Raw genomic sequence first — 17249 nt, forward strand, 5'->3', positions numbered from 1 at the left:
CACAAGATGAACCCTGGCAAGCCCAGCTGGTAAACTTGAGGCTTGGGAGTAGGCCAGTTTAAGGAAACACTATTTAGATACCAGAACCATGTCCAAGTATATACTGTTAATACCTCTAGAAATTGAGTGTGGGTATAGACAGCAGAGACCCCTAGCATAAAGGGGTCCCTGCTGAACTACTGAACTACTAAGTGAATAGGCACAGGTGTGTATAACCCTTAGACTATGAGTCACATAGTCATAAGAATAGCCCAACACAAAAGAGCAAACTTACTTAGAATATTAAGAGATGTATTGAGACTATATCTATAACTCTGACTACGTACATCAATATGAACTTTGTAGATGATAAAGTCATTGTTCCATAGTGCCAAAGGCTGATCATGTTGGTGCTCTAGAGGGTAATTAGCTATCTGAAGAAGGTTGGTTGAACTAGCGGAGTTTAAACTAACGTCAACCCCGAGCATGTGTGATTTTATGAGAGATGACAGTTCAGTTCCAGGACCAGCTGCATCAACCCTCCTCAGAGTCCCAGATCATCTGCCTCACACTTGCTAAGTAATCTCCAAGCTTGTCCAAAGGAAAGGTTATTTATGTATCACACTGATGGAACAGTTTCCAGCAGGAGGTGAGTCTAGAGAGGCCAAAGGTGCTTCAGGAAGGAGGAGAGAGTCTGCCCTTCTTGGAATCTGCACCCAACTGCAGGGGCCCTGGAAGCTTCTCCTGGGATCCACCCCCTGGGATCCTTCTCTTCCCACATTCCTGTCCAGTGCTGCTCAGAACCCAGCACACAGTCAGGGTCTCTATGAGGGCAGCGGTTGTGAGGCTGTCAACGTGTGTATCCCTGGCTCTGCACTGGAAAAGGAGACCCCTCAGCTTGTGTGTCCCGTGTTCTTTCCCCTCTGTATCACATAAATGAAAACAACCCCCTCACCTGTCACTGGAAAAGGAGACCCCTCAGCTTGTGTGTCCCGTGTTCTTTGCCCTCTGTATCACATAAACAAAACCCACCCCCTCACCTGTCACTTGCCATTCATTATAAGGGAGCAAATGTCGGGCCTTCAGTCAGTCACGTCATATGAAGCACGGTGATTATTTTCTCAGAAGGTGATGTGTTGTTTCTTGACTGTCTCTTTCAGCAATGAGGTGGTGAGGAGTGACCTAAAAAAGCTGCCAGCCCTTCCTACCCAAGCCCTGAAGGAGCACCCCTCCCTGGCCTACTGGTAAGACTCCCCATCCCAGAACCTTCTCACAGACAAGTCTTCAAGGAGGGCACAGGCTTCAGACCACTGAGCCCGACTCTATCAGCTCCCACAGGCCTCGTGGACCCCCTTCTGTGTCAGGGAACTTAGATGTTCAGAACTGCTCTCAGAGTCAGAGGTAGTGGTGTATGCCGATAATACCAGCATTTGGGAAGAATGGGGCAGAAAAATTGCAAGTTCGAGGCCAGCATAGGCTACACAGTAAGTTCCAGGATAGCTTGGGCTAGAGTAAAACCCTGTCTCGAAAGGAAGAAAGAGAGAGAGAGAGAGAGAGAGAGAGAGAGAGAGAGAGAGAGAGAGAGACAGAGAGAGACAGAGAGAGACAGAGAGAGACAGAGAGAGACAGAGAGAGAGAGAGACAGAGAAGAAAGCCAGAGACCATTATCTGCATATATTTTCATAGCAAACATGTTAGATCTCTCCGTTAATAATATTTTTTATGATTTCACTTTTGGAATGGTACCTCCTGAAGAAGCCTTCCCTGTGCTGGTCCAGTTTCATGTAGGAATGCTGTGATGGATGACAGGATGTGGGAGGTCTGGAGGGGTGAGAAAGGCCAGGGCATCGTTTCCTTGGCAACAGAAGAAACGGGTTATTTCCTTTCTCCTTGGTGTTTCCTATATCCCGATTTAGCCCTTTGTAACATTATGCCATAGTTCATCAGCCGAGGCCTGAATTGCCTGATTCCATGTGATTTAGGCATTTGCGGTTGGGCTGTGGTGGAGCGGGACTCACATTCCTGAGGAGTGTGTTGGAATCCGGCTGGGTACTTACACACTGACCTCTGCCCTCCGACAAGGACAGGGCTGTATCCCGGTGGTCCTTCTGACCCTTCTTAGAAAGCAGTGTGGCAGCTCATAGTGAAAGACATCGTCGTCATGGCAGGACACCTGATGGTACAGGCCTGCAACCCCAGCTTCTCAGAGGGCTGAGGCAGGAGGATTGAAGATCTCTCTGAGCTACACAGAGTGAAATCAAAGCCAGTAACTTAGTGAGACCTTGTCTTAAAAAAAATGTTTAAGAGTTGGAATGTAATTTAGTGATACCATGTTTGCTTAGCATGTGTGAGGCCCTCCAAGAAAGAGAGGGGATGGGATGGGGGGAGGGGAGGGGAGGGGAGGAGAGAGGAGAGAGAGAAGACAAAAAGCACTGAACAAGTTCATCCTAGTAAACCACAACACAGAGCTCACTTGTAAATACATTCTAAAGTTTTTGAACCAGTATTCCACCCTGTCTAGACACCTCCAGCAGTAAATAAACTAAGTATTCAGTTTTTCAAGCAGACTTGAGGATGCCTTCAGATTGGGTAGCTCGGGTCATACATAATGCAGAGTTCTTTAGTGAGATGAAACCCACACTCAGAAATCACTTTTCTCAGAGAAGCCCTACTCTTGAAGAGCGGGACTCAAAACTGTGAGCGCCTACCTGTAGACTGCCCTCCCCCGCTCCACCTCAGACCCAATCCATTACCATTCTTCCCTTGGGAATGTGTCTATAGATAAAGAACAGGCTTATGCCAAGGACTTCAAATTTAAAACCTGTCCAGGTGATATTTGTGAGTTGAAGGCCAGCCTGGGCTATCTAGTGAGACGTTGTCTCATTAAAAAAGATTGATGATAATGCCTGGAGAGGCCAATAGTTCTCACATGCGGGATGACTTACGCTCGAGAACTGTAACTTGGTAGACAGTCTGGAGTCAGAATTGCCTTTGACCTAATTCATCCCTCAATCATGTCTTTATTTATTGTCTAACATTGTTAATCCAACCCCCAGGCCAATTGCAGGGCTCCCTCTCTCCGCCCGCCCCCCCTCATTCTGGATCATTCTTGCATTGTCTCCAATGCAAGATCCTCTGTGTTCATGTTATTAGTAATGGAGAAAGCCTTCCTTCTGGCTCTGCTTTCTGCCTTTTATCAGCATGACTATCTCTCTTCCTGAACAGCTGACCCTTAGCCATCTTAACAGTACATCCTTAGTCACGTGACCAGGCCCTCCCTTTCCTAAGGCCTCCCCCAGACCCATGAGCGCATAGTCCACTGTCTAACACACTGGGAGCGTGGCCGGATGGGGAAGCCAGATGCCTTCAGGGAGACACCCAGCCGGGAGCAAATCAACATCAAGGACCATCCGGGTGCTCAAAGAACCCATGGCCCCTTCACTTTGTCCCCACCTTGCTACTTTGTACTCAGCTGCTGTGGTCGGCTCTGATTTTTCAACCTGTTTACGCAAATTTCCAAGAAGCAAAGAGAGTTCAATTTTCTGTAGCTTGCGAGTTTCTCATTCTTCTTCTCTCTAGTCTGAGGTATTAGGGTCACGGTCTGCGGGGCTAGGAACACCTAACCTTTCCAGAGGCTCCAGAGACAGGTGGGAACAGGATGAAGCGGAGTTGGACAGGCTAGATGAGTCCCCAGCTGGCATTGAGTGTGTCATCACATGACAGGCCCCTGTTGACTTAATGGGAAGAAGGAAGTGGGAAAAGCGGAGGCGCGAGGAGGTCGCCACGGTGGCTTACCCAGCTGGCTTTAGATAGCAGGCAGCCGGACAAGGTTGGAGGTGGCTGCAAGTTTTGCAGCTGTCGGGCCCCATGAGACCCTTAGTCAGGCCAGTAGAACAGCTGCTTGTCAGTGTTTGGGACTCGGCGTTGTTGATGTTTCCTAAGCCTTGCTTATGTTCACAGCATCGTCGTAATGGCTTTCCGTCGTCCCCACCCCCACCTCAGGGATGCTCTCGCCCAGAGCTAGAAAAGAAATAGGCTTGAGTCTCCATTGGTTGGCTTGACCACAGACCTAGGAGTTGACCTCATCGAATCACAGCTATGCGGTAGCAAACGTGTCATCGTAGGTCGTGATCTTATTGAAATAGAGGCCCCTGATAAGCAGGAAAACAGAAGAAGGAAGAGAGGGTTCCACCTAACTTTGGGGGTGATGCACTAACAGTGGGTGCCCAAGATCAGTAAATGAAGTCTTGAGGGTACAACCCTTGTATCACACATGCTCCCCATCACGACGCTCTTATACAAAACTAAAGGAGTCCTCTTGCTGATGAAATAACAGGTGGGTCAGTGGGAACAAAGTCAAGCCTGTAGGACAGTTATGGAGGATGAAACTTTTAAGGTTGTCCCTAGGAATGGGACATAAGACTTTTTGCCAACAACTGCCCCCCCTTCTTTCTGTGGGCTGGGGCTGTGACCCTGGAGGCTGTAGTGGGAGCTTCTGTTGTTCCCACCTTTCCTGGCACCAGTCACTACCCCAGGAAGACTGTACCATTACCCCAACCACACTCCATTCTGCCAGAGAACTATTGGCTAGCCATGGTCACCAAGGGACCATTTAATCTCCCGGTAATTTTAGAAGTAAAACCTCAAAAGGTAAATGAGCTGTAATCTCACTCTGTTAGCTAGTGTGCTGCTTTCCCAGTGTGTCCCTGGGACTTTTATTAACCAGGCCCAAATTCCAGAATGTTCTCTCTTCCTTGGAAGCCCTGAGTCTTTAACTGCTCAGAACAGTTTGGCCCAGAGCACTGGGTGGGAGCAACATTACCCCACTGCCCCAGATCCTGTGTTGACGGGACCTGTAAATGAGGAGGTCAGAAGGGAGAGAACGCCGAGCAAGTTTAGCCACAACATCCTCTGTGACTGGTGACAACTGCTTCTTCATGTTTTCCTAGTCCATGGCATCTTGCAAAGAACAGCGCCCCTCCGCCCTCAAACCTAATATTATCCAACTGATTCGCAGTCAGTGGTAAATCCTCTGAGGAAAAAATGGGCTTTTCTATCCCCGCCACGTCTAAGAGACTTCACTTGAATGGCACATGTCATTTCAGGACATGGTTAGTTTCCAGCTCAGCTTCCTCAGAGGTTCTCAGGAGGAGGGACGGTGAAGTCTTAGCTTCTTGGGGGGGTAGGATGCTCAACCTCTAATACCAGAATCCTTTCCTTCTGATTCTAGTGAAGACAGAGTCATTGAGTACTACAAGAAGCTGAATGGCCAGACGAGGGGCCAAGCAATCGTGAAGTAAGTGGTCCTTCTGAGTACACACTAAGATTGTGTTTGGGAGCTGGAGAGACACCCAGTCAATAAAGTGCTTGCCCTGTAAGCAGAGTGACTCTAATTCAGAACCTCAGAACCCACATAAAAAACAAAACAGGCATGGCAGTGTGCATATAATGCCAGCACTGGAAGGAGGAGGCAAGCAGGTCCTTAGACCTCACTAGCCAGCCAGCCTAGCTGATTCAATGAGTGCCATGCCAACTGAGACCAAGTTTCAAAAAATAATGTGGAGAATAATAGAGGAAGATATCCAACGTCAACTTATACATACCCACAATTGTATTTGCAGATGCACATACACATGAACACATACACACATATACACAACACAAATGCACACACACACACACACACACACACACACACACACACACACACACACAAGACTGTGTTAATGGGACATACATCAAGGTGGTTGATTTCTCCTTGGAAAGATGTTTAGGGAGAGGGATGTTTCTACTAATTTCCAAATTAATAACCACTCCAGAACTTCATTACACACAGCTATATAGATGATATGATATGATATGATATGATATATGATATGATATGATATGATATGATATGATATGATATGATATGATATGATATGATATGATATGATATGACACCACTTCTGCCTAATAGTCCTTATATGCATTGTTGTATGTGTTGTCTTCACAGCTACATGAGTATCGTGGAGTCCCTCCCAACCTACGGTGTTCACTATTATGCAGTGAAGGTAAGTGAACTCAGTTGCTGAAGTCTACCCACGCTGTCCTAAAAAAGCAAGCAAGCAAACAGAAAATTCTCTTATTTTTTTTAGTCTGAAGGTTTTGAGGGGAATAGGAGGTGACGGAGGCTGGCTTGGTCAGAAAGATTGCTTGACAGGGGACATTGAGCAACTGAATTTTACCCCGAGGGTACCAACACTTGATAGAGTAACACTCCAATACACTTTTATTTTCTTTTGTGAAGTAATGTAATAAATCTCTTCTTCCCTTCAGTCTCAGAGGAATCCTGGGAAATCAGGGTTTCAGGGCCTCTCACTAGAAAGGCTCCGTCAAATATAAGAAACTAGAGAGACCAAAAACTTGTGGCAGAAGGTGGTGTTTCTCTTAGGGGTCTGATGCCACATAGTCAGCTTTCCGAGGAGAACTGGGAGCGTTTAAAGAATCTGAGACTGTGTTCTTGAATGCGGCATCGTCAAATCCAGTGTGGCATTAGCTTCACCCTAAATTCTATTAGTTCATCCACACTGTGCCACATTAAGATCTCTTTCTGACATGATAAAGATTCACACTTTTCTCAAGCCTAAGTTAGTGTCGAGAGCAGGACCACCCAGCCTCTGGGAACTTCTTATGTTCCAGATGAGGAGGGTGAATCCCCTCAGAAGCCCAGCCCCCCAGGCAATGTTGTATAGGAGGACCCCCAGATAAAGTCCATGAAAAGGGACTTAGAATCCCCCTGTGCCAGGGTTCAGCACCCTGACCTCACAGTGTCACTGAGTTTCATCTTGTTTTATTGAGTAAAATCAGTGCCATGCACAGGTACCCCCCAGAGACAGCAACAGGGAGCAACATAATGATGTTACACTACATGTAACTGTCTGTCTGTCTGTCTATCTATATATCTAACTATCTATCTGTCTATCATCTACCTATTTATCTATCTTCCTAGCATGCACAAGACCCTGAGTGCAATCCTCCATGCTGCAAATAAATGAATAAATATTTTTTAGAAATGGGGTGGGGTAGTTCAGTGATAGAGTCCACATTTAAGACATGTAAGGCCATGAATTCAATCCCCAACACCAAAAGAAAAGAAAAGAAAAGATTGTAAAGAAATCATATACTCCTGGAGCTTTGAATCATTTTTTCTCCAAAATTTATTTCTTTTGTCTTTCATCTTTTTGCTTACCTTGAAATAATTCCTTCTGGCAAATATTTGCAAACCACCATACTCGTTTTGAGTTTCCAGGACTCTTGTGATGAAGACATTGATTAAGCCATTCACACATGCAGAAATTAGTTCAAATCTTGGGGAAAGGCTGCTTGCTGTGCCTGGCGTAAAGTCTTAGCATTTGGGAACCACTCAGAATTATCCTCAAGAGAGCTATGGTTCTCACTCAGGTGATAAGGAGTCCTATAAAATGTATAAACAGAGGGGCCCACGGTTTATAATCCAATCCTAGTAATGTTCTGTCTTCAGTCTTGCTATGTGAGTCCTAAAAGTCCTCATTCAGCTTTCTTCCTGGGCGAGCAGAATATCAAGATGGCATCCCTTAGTCACTGCTGCCACCGGCTCAGTGTGGCTGGGAAGGTTCAACTTCCGTTCAAGTTTGAGCATTCAGCTTCAATACCTTTGCCCTCTGAAGGGAAGAAGCCCCTTTCTGTGGTCTCCTGGGTTCTCTCTAGGTCTGACAGGCAGTGGCAGTTTCTTTGATCAGAAAGTCATTCATTTTCTTCAAAACATTGAACATATTTCATGTTTTTCTGTATGGCAAGTGAGAGGCTCAGCCTAGCTTTGGAGGGGGCAGGGGACAGGGTACTTGGACTTGTTCATTAAGAGGTGAAGATGGAGGCTGGGGAGATGGTCAGTTGTTTTTAAAGTGCTGTGTAAGCATTAGGACCTGAGTTCAGATCCCCAGCACTCAAGTAAAATGTCCAGCGCTAGTGAGGCAGAAGTAGGGGGAGCCCTAGGGCTCTCAGAACAACCAGTGCCAGCCACTCAGTGAGCATCAGATTCAGGGAAAGAAGGTATCTCAAAAAAATATAAGGTGGAGAGAGAGTCGGGGCAGGGGAGACAACCAATGCCAGCCCCTGGCCTTCACATGTAAGGCCATGGATGTGTATGCACACCTGTACACACAGGAACAGGCGTGCATGCTAACACCAAATAAATAAATACAGGTATCCTGGCTGTGGTTCTGCTTGGGAACAGAGCCAATTGCCCAGCTCAGGCTTGGTCCCCAGCGCCGTTCACGTAACTGAGCATGCATCCACAATGTTAAGATACAAAGTAGGGAGGGCTTCCTTCCACTCCAGAGACTCTGCCGTTTCCCTTGTCATCAGCTGAGGCAGGGAATCCCTTGTTCTGTGTTTATCTTCTCCAGCCCCATGTTGACCTATATTCCTTTAACATCCTAGGACAAGCAAGGCATACCATGGTGGCTGGGACTAAGCTACAAAGGAATCTTCCAGTATGACTACCATGATAAAGTGAAACCACGCAAGGTAAGGGTGCCCTCTTCTGTGGGCTTAAGGCTTTCTTTTGAGAGAGGAATGGGGTGGATGTGAGCTAACATTGACAGCCTGAGGGCTCACCAATCCCATGCTAATGCAGGTATATATAAATTGCTCCACAGTGATCCTTTCTGAGTTTCCTGGGTAAATATTTTTCTCTCCCAGTCTCTAAGGAAACAAAGTGTTATAATTACTTAAGGGAGGGTGTTCGGCTCCATTCTCCAAGAACAGATGGGCAAATGGGCTGAGGAACTATTATATATGTTCCTTTTTTCGGGAGGCTGCATGTTTTGGTGAAATGAAGGAACATTAACTCCCTTGAATCCTGAGGTCAATCTGAGTTCTTCATGATGGTTTTTGGAGTAAAATCATAGGTCAAAAGCATGTACAAGTCATGGAGAAATGAAATATAAAGAATTAGAAAAAGTCTTGAAACTCTGGCAAATACCTTTATAGCATCATAGAAGTGAACAGAGACTAGAGTTATCGGCCCCAGAGAAAGGGAGTCAGGTCACTGGAAACACAAATGTGTTTGAATTTTGTTTTCATTTGCATAATATTTTCCAAACCAGAACAAATTGAAAACTTAAATGGCAAAATTTTGGGGTAAGAATATACTTTTGCACACCTGGGATGATCACACTTTATGCACATACCTGGGCTGACTACACTCTATGCACACACCTGGGCTGGCCACACTCTATGCACATCTGGGCTGACCATATTCTAAGCACACACCTGGGCTAACCACACTGTATGAACATCTGGGCAAACCATACTCTGTGCACACCTGGGCTGACCACATTCTATGTCCACACCTGGGCTGACCACACTGTGTGAACATCTGGGCTGACCACACTCTATGCACACATCTGGACTGACCACACTCTGTGCACACATCTGGGCTGACCACACTCTATGCACACATCTGGGCTGACCACACTCTATGCACACATCTGGGCTGACTACACTCTATGAAGTAAACACCGTCCTCTTAGTCACCTTCTTCCTTAAGTTGGCAGTGGGAAAATGGCCTGTGGTGGGGAGAATTTTCCCTTGATTGACCAGTAAAATCATGTCATTTCCATGTGAAGCTGGTGAACAGACGATGGAGTTGTTCCCTGGGAACCATGCAGCAAGAGGGGGGGGGGGAGGGGGGGGTGTTGCTTTGTGTGGCTCGCTCCAAAGCCTGTTTTCCACTTGCACTTAAGAAGTGACGAGTGCCCCAGGTCCCTGCTTTAACCCCTTAGTGTTCGGGCTGTAGACCTGCACCCTTCTGTGCTGTGCCTTTGTTTCCCCTGGTATTTTCTCCACTGGCCTTTCTAATTCTCGAAGTTCCCTCTCCACCCCCTTCCTGCTTCTCTTTTACCTCACCTCTTCTCTCTTTCCAAGCAGCCCAAGCGATTTTTTTTTTCTATTTACAAATGACAAACACACTCCCAGCACCTTTCACAAAGTCCTGCTTGCAGCATGTGCCGCTCTGCCTCGCCCTCCTCCGGAGGGAAAAGCTGGGAGGACAATATAGCTTAGGACATTCACAGTCGTGGGCCCCATGGACACCGGGGAACTGTGGGGAGTAGGCACTTAGGTATTCAGTTGGAGCTTAAGAGTGTCAAGGATTTCCACAGCATGAGTGAACCGAGGCCAGTGTGGCGAGCTGGGGCCCACAGCAGGATGCAATCTTTCCCTCTAAACTATATGAAAGGCATGCCGGCAGCATTGAAACTTCTGCCCATGGTGTTCCTGTGTAGGTGTTTTTTCTTAATTTCTCTTAAGTATAGTTCTAATGAAAGTAATAAGATCGCACTTGGTACATGTAAAACACAAGAGACACACACAACATAAATTAATCACTCTTAGTTAGACCTGAGTTTGGCTTCTAGCATTCACAGAAAGTTCTTTAAAAAAAAAAAAAAAAAAAAAGAGGAGGAGGAGGAGGAGGAGATAGTATCAACAGAGAAGGAAGGATAGCAGTTGGGTCCCCAGAAAAGGCATTCATGAGTGGAATTTTTCAGTTCTTGGTCATAGAAATCTCTGGGAGACAGCCAGATGCTGCCTTTCTGGGCTCATGTACAGTTTGGGGGGTCCCTGGGAAACAAGTGCACAAACTGAGTATAAAGTTAGAAACAGTCGCTGGGTGGTGGTTGGCGCACGCCTTTAATCCTAGCCCTCGGGAAGCAGAGCCAGGTGGATCTCTGTGAGTTCCAGGCCAGCCTGGTCTACAGAGCGAGATCTAGGACAGGCACCAAAACTACACAGAGAAACCCTGTTTCGGAAAAAAAAAAAAAAAGTTAGGAACAGTCCTTGCAAACCCCCCTCAGGCCAAGTGATGCTTCTGCTTCATTAGCTTTGAGGGGGTCTATGTGTCTGTCAAGATGTTAATGGGGCTGAAAGACAAAACCAAGGAGTGAATGAAAGCCACAATTATGAAATCCCGGCTGCTGGAAGACTTGGGGAGGAGTCCTTTTTCTCTGTACCCGACATCGTTAGCATCACAAACCCCCTTTTTGTTGCCTGTAGGAAACAGGAGAGGCTCTGAGCAACTCAGAGCACTGGAACATGTGCTGAGGAGGGGCACAGACCTGGCAGAGAGTTATCATTGCAGGCTTGCTTATAAGCACTCCAAGTCCCTCCTAGGTACCTCCAGACCAGTGGTTCTTAACCCCCACTATGTGTCAGAAACTCCCAGGAAGATGGAGTTCACGGCTGCTTTCCTGGGTCCACCTTGTCTCCATGACTCTCAGCTATGCGTGTGGGAAGTATTACAAGGATATTCACGTGGGTCTGGAGATTGGCACCATCACTCATGGCCATCCGTGCTTCCCGCACTCAGACTTGGGGAAAGTTGGCCGGGCGTAGCTGGCATGGCTGCATTGTCCCTGGGTACTGAGAGCTGGAGTGTTCCCAAGCACAGAGGATGAGTGCACTGCACACACGTGAGGGATGTCCTCCAGGTGGTAGCACGCCCTCCTGGCACTGGAGCCAGGTACATCTCCAGCACCTTGAGCCTCCAGGGAGGCTCAGGAGATCATCAGTGCCCAAATCTAAGTACGTGGAGGCACCTGTGGCAACAACTGCCTCTCCTGCCCAGGCAGCTCTTCCCACCCAGCAGCAAGCAGAGGCCCTCGCTGACACTCTGACCCAGTTATGCAGCTGCCGCATGGTGCATAGTACTAAGAGGCAGCCTTCAGGTTGAGGCGGTGGCAAGCTGAGCTCTCCCCTTTCCTTTGAAGGGCTACGGGCTCATCTCTGTTACGCCACCTGTGACCATCCACACAAGTGTTCCCTTAGGGCTCGCTAAAAATGTCTCCCCAAATCCCTAAGAGTCCAGAGCTGATGGCCATCAGACAGGACAGCAGTGTGGTCCTAGTTCTCTGGATGAGAGGCAGCTTGGCACTCCAGTTTCAGCATCTACCCTGTGCAGCGTCTACCCTGTGCCACTGAGGCCCACTCTGAATGGCTTTGGAAAGGTCGAGTGCAGAGTAAGATGCCTCCGAGCTTGAGTAGGAGAAAGAATTACGCTTCCTGCTGATAACACCCTACAGCGCACTCCCTGGATCTCTCCTGCAAGCAGTTCTTCTTTCCCTAAGTACAGCTCTCAATACAAGCTATGAACTGCATTTCAAACGGTTTCTGAAAAAGCCAGTTGTTATGAGAAGGCCTGTAACTCCAGCACGCTGCGCTATAGGCAATACAGGTCATCCTGGGCCACATAGCAAGATCTTGTCTCAAAAAAAAAAAAAAAAAAAAAAAAAAACCCAAAAATACCAAAACAAAAAAAACACATAAAATGACAAAATTTAAATTTAAGGAAGAGGCAGGGGTATCTCATGAGTTTGAGGCCAGCCTGGGTCCAGGACAGCCAGGGCTGTTACACAGAGAAACCCTATCTCAAAAATAAATAAATAAACAAATGAATGAATGAATAAGTAAATAAATAAATAAATAATTCAGTTTAAAGCAAAACAAAAACTTAGGTTTCTTTTCTTGCTTTTTTTTCTCTGCCCCTCAGAGTATGTTTTATCAGAAACAATAAGACATGTGGGGACTTTGATTTTTGTCTTTTGAATGTGTTCAAAAGAATTCAGAAGTTCTAAATGAAAAGAACCAGGGGCTGGAACCTGGAGGCAGGAACTGAAGAGGAGGCCCTGGGTGAAAGCTGCTTACTGCCTTGTTCTCCATAGCTTGCTCAGCCTGCTTCCTTATACAGCCCAGGACCACCTGCCCAGGGATGGCACGGCCCACCATGAGCTGGGCCTCCTTTGCCACTCATTAATCAAGAAGATGCCCTACAATCCTGCCTATAGGCCATCCAGAGGCGGTTTCTCATCTGAGCCTCCATCTTCCCAAATAACCCTAGCTGGTGTTAAGGTGACAAAAATACTAACCAGCACAGATGCCAGCACAGATTAGTCCTCCCAAGGCCCTGGAGCAGAAACAAGCAGGATTTTAAAGTGAACGCACTCTATCATAGGTGTACACTCCCCGCTGTGATGCCCCGGCTTGTATACATGATAGTTTCTGAGAGCACATTATACCATGTTGTATGAGCCTTTACGGAGCCCCTCCATGCACTCTGAGGAAATACTGCTTACATCCCTCACCCAGTGAAGTTTTCCCTCCTAGCCTCAGCCTGCCTCCCAGATTCTCAGCTCCTGTCAATACTCACATACCACATACCGTAGCTTAGAAATGGCCCTTTGGCTGCTGGTCCTCTCTTTTCTCAGTGGGCAGTAGTCCTGTTCGTCTTTACATACATTAATGTAGAATCAGAGGAGGAGGGGATCTCTCTCTCTCTCTCTCTTTCTCTCTCTCTCTCTCTCTCTCTCTCTCTCTCTCTCTCACACACACACACACACACGCACGCACGCACGCACGCACGCACGCACGCACGCACATACACACACACGCACACGCACACACACACGCACACTTCTGTCTTAGTTTAGCAATGAATAACAAATGGAAAGACCATGGTGGCCAAGGAAGAAAAATCCTGCTTCTCGGTAGGTTACTATCTCCTGTTTCATCCCAGTTGCTGACTACCTTTAACATGTGTGCACACCCAGTTGCCAATCACCTTTGACATGTGTGCACACGTGTGTAGAAATAACTCACTGCCTAGGTGCTCATGTCCTAAATTAGAACCTTCTTGGCCGCAGGGATTGATGGAATAGTACCCAGTGGATGCTTGGGCCCTTGGGGTCAATCTCAGGTTACATCTTAGTTTGCACTTGTGGTCAATCACTGAGACTTAGTACATCAAATCCTGCAAACTGCCCAGCAGCCACGACATTGGCTGTCCTACACATTCTGCCAATTATGCTAGTACGAGCAAGAGTACTTTGTCTCTTTCCTGAAGCCTTTGAATGCAAAGTAAATGTCATATACTGGAGGGCCCTACTGAGTCAACCTGAGAGAACCAGGGTCTTACAGGGGCACATAACTAGATCTGTCTCACAAGGGGCTCCCTCTGTAGGGTAGGGCCCCACATTCCTTAGATCAAAGCCTGAGGAAGTAACAGCTGCTTTAATCTCTGTGACCATCGCTCCTTCTCTGTCAAGGAGGTGTGGGTGGCTGTCTTCCCTACCAGGGTGACTCAGTTCCCTATCAGTACCAGGATTCTGTGTGAAATCCTTCTGTCTTACAACCTTCAGACCTGTGGACAGACTGACCAGTCTGACTTCTGGTCATCAGAGGCACGATAAGAAGAAAACAGAAAAAAAAAAAAATGCTTACTCAATGGGCCTTTGAGAAAGTTAGACCAGCTTGAAACGTGTGACTCACAAGGACCTCCCTATAGAAGTCGTGTTCAATATCCATAAATCAGCACTCAGAGTTTCTACTCCCAAGCTAGCTTGGATTGAATGAAAGCTATCCTTTGGGAAGGACTGTCGAGTCAGGCCTTGTTACACATTCAGTAGGCAGCATTTCTTATTTATTGGATGTGCACTTAGGGGGCCTTTTATGTGTGCTTAGATGTACAATTAGGAGTGCTTTAGCATCCCTTCTGAGGCATTAGGAAAAGGAACCAGAGTAACTGGCCAGCCTCTGAGCAGCTAGTGTGGCTTCTTGATTCCTGAGAGTATTTCAGAGACAGGCCAATGGCTCCAGAATTTGATGCATTCCTGTCACCTCCCCCTGATGAGTAAAGACATTTTTTTTTTAATTCTATGAGATGATGAGACAGGAAGGGAAAATAATATTTACAGGAAATGTTCCATTAACTCTGAGCTAACTCCCAGCGGCATGGCCCTACTCAATTACTCAGTGCGATAAGAACGCTGTTCCTTGCTGACTTGGTCCGGCTTCAGTTTGGGCACCTTTGACTCATTTGCTGGCTACAGAGCCCTCTGACTCGCCTGGCCCTGGCTGGGTGCCTTGCTTCTTCCAGCTTGTCTGTTCTCCTTGGAAACCACACCCTCTCTCCATGCCAGAGGAAACGCTACTTAATGTGTTTAGCATTCTTAGCATTTTACAGCCTCTGCTCCTTGGTGGTACAGGATCAAAGAACCACCTCTTAGCACTCCTTCAGATCACAATGTGGGATGAGTGGACCTGCAAAGGTTCAGTGCCTGTGGGTGACAGGTCCTTGCAGAGGGTCAGCAAGGAGAGCTAGCCTTGATGCTGGGGAGCAGGTACTCAGGGGCGGGGATGTCGTCGGAAGAGAACATAAGAAGTTACCAGAATGACTCCCCAATCTAAGCATAGTGGATCATGCCTGTAACCCCAGCTGAAACCTGGAGTTCCAGGCCAGCCTTGGCTATATAGCAAGACCCTGCTTCAATCAAGGGCTGGAATGTAGCTCAGTAATTGTGTGCTTGTCTGGCATGGACACACACACACACACACACACACACACACACACACACACACACAAGTGCTTTGTAAACCAGTGACCTCCATATCCACTCAGAGCTCCAAAATAAAGGGTGGGAATTTGGATGCTGTTTGCTCAATCCTGGTGGGGGGCGGGGTGGGGAGGCTGTGACATATTTAACCTCTCTGCCTCTCTTTTTATCTGTGAAAAGGAGACTGACAGACAGGATGGATCTAACTTAGTTTTCTCCACTTTGAGTAAGTTCACTCCTCCAAGAGTCTCCCTCTGTCAAGATAAGAGAGCATCTGCCCTTGACATAGCCAGTATCGTTAGAGTCTTTTATACTGAACGAGAGAGGCCGAGGAAGCGCAAACAATGTCCCTTTGTTAAGAGGAGGTTTCTTCCTTGGTTATTGAGTCTGGGAACCCAGGGTCCCTCTGTTCCCACAGGTTCCTGGGGAGACCATTCTGAGCATGCCAGGCTTTCAAGGGCACGAGCTCATATTCCAGTCTCTTCTGGGAATCTCATGTTCCTGTCAGACTGTCACCTTTGAGGAAAAGCACATTTGTCTGTGAGCAGGGAAAATCAACACTGTGTCACATAGGTGGATGATTTTGTTTTGTGTCTGTTTGTTGTTTGTTTGGAGGTAACATCTTACTAGATAACCGAAGCTGGACTTGAACTCAACTGCGTAGGCCAGGCTAGCCTCAAATTCTAAATCATCCAGTCTCACACTCCCATGTAGCTGCGATTATAACCTTATTCCACCAAACCTGGCTCTAGGGGTGTGTGTGTCTGTCTGTCTGTCTATCTCTGTGTCTGTGTGTGTTTGTGTCTGTCTGTGGGGTGTGTGTGTGTGTGTGTGTGTGTGTGTGTGTGTGTGTGTGTGTGTGTTTGTCTGTGTGGGGTGTGTGTCTGTGTGGGGGTGTGTCTCTGTGTGTGGGTGTGTGTATGTGTGTATGTGGGGTGTATGTCTGTGTCTGTGTGGGGTGTGTGTGTGTGTGTGTGTGTCTGTTTCTCTCTGTGTGGGGTGTGTATCTGTGTGTGTGTCTGTCTGTGTGGGGGGTGTGTCTGTGTGTGTGTGTCTGTGTCTGTGTGGGGTGTGTGTCTGTGTGTGTGTGTGTCTGTCTGTGTGGAGTGTGTATCTGTGTGTGTGTCTGTGTGTGGGGTATGTGTCTGTGTGGAGTGTATGTCTGTGTCGGTGTCTGTGTGGGGTGTGTGTCTGTGTGTGTCTATGTCTGTGTCTGTGTGGGGTGTATGTCTGTGTGTGTGTGTCTGTGTCTGTCTGTGTGGGTGTGTATCTGTGTGTGTGTGTGTGTGTGTGTGTGTGTGTGTCTGTGTGGGGTGTGTGTCTGCGCGTGTGTGTGCACGTGTGTGTCTGTGTGTGTCTATGTCTGTGTCTGTGTGGGGTGTGTGTCTGTGTCTGTGTGTGTCTGTGTGGCGTGTGTGTGTGTGTGTCTGTCTGTGTCTGTGTGGTGTGTGTGTATGTCTGTGTGGTGTGTGTCTGTGTGGTGTGTGTCTATGTGTGTCTGTGTCTGTGGGGTGTGTTTGTGTCTGTGTGTGTCTGTGTCTGTGTGTGGTGTGTGTGTGTGTCTGTGTCTCTGTGGTATGTGTGTATGTCTGTGTGGGGGGTGTGTATGTCTGTGTCTGTGTCTGTGTGGTGTGTGTGTGTGTGTCTGTGTATCTGTGTGGTGTATGTGTGTCTGTGTATGTCTGTGTGGTATGTGTGTATGTGTGTGTATGTCTGTGTGTCTGTGTGGTGTATGTGTGTCTGTGTATGTCTGTGTGTGTGTCTGTGTGGTGTGTGTGTATGTGTGTGTATGTCTGTGTGTCTGTGTGGTGTATGTGTGTCTGTGTATGTCTGTGTGGTGTGTGTGTGTTTGTGTGTGTGTAT

General features: G+C 47.3%; 1 protein-coding gene across 15 annotated transcripts in view; it reads left to right on the plus strand.

Moving 5' to 3' along the window:
• Frmd4a (FERM domain containing 4A) overlaps window positions 1-17249 on the plus strand; it is a 749198-nt gene that overhangs the window by 662424 nt on the left and 69525 nt on the right. For all 15 annotated transcript variants that reach the window (XM_076572733.1, XM_076572735.1, XM_076572742.1 and 12 more), the window contains 4 exons: window positions 1140-1223; window positions 5210-5275; window positions 5975-6032; window positions 8440-8526. In XM_076572733.1, the coding sequence (XP_076428848.1) occupies window positions 1140-1223; window positions 5210-5275; window positions 5975-6032; window positions 8440-8526 (295 nt within the window). The remainder of the gene's footprint in view (window positions 1-1139; window positions 1224-5209; window positions 5276-5974; window positions 6033-8439; window positions 8527-17249) is intronic.

This window comes from Peromyscus maniculatus, chromosome 5, assembly GCF_049852395.1.
Source record: "Peromyscus maniculatus bairdii isolate BWxNUB_F1_BW_parent chromosome 5, HU_Pman_BW_mat_3.1, whole genome shotgun sequence".
NCBI classification, from domain to species: Eukaryota; Metazoa; Chordata; class Mammalia; order Rodentia; family Cricetidae; genus Peromyscus; species Peromyscus maniculatus.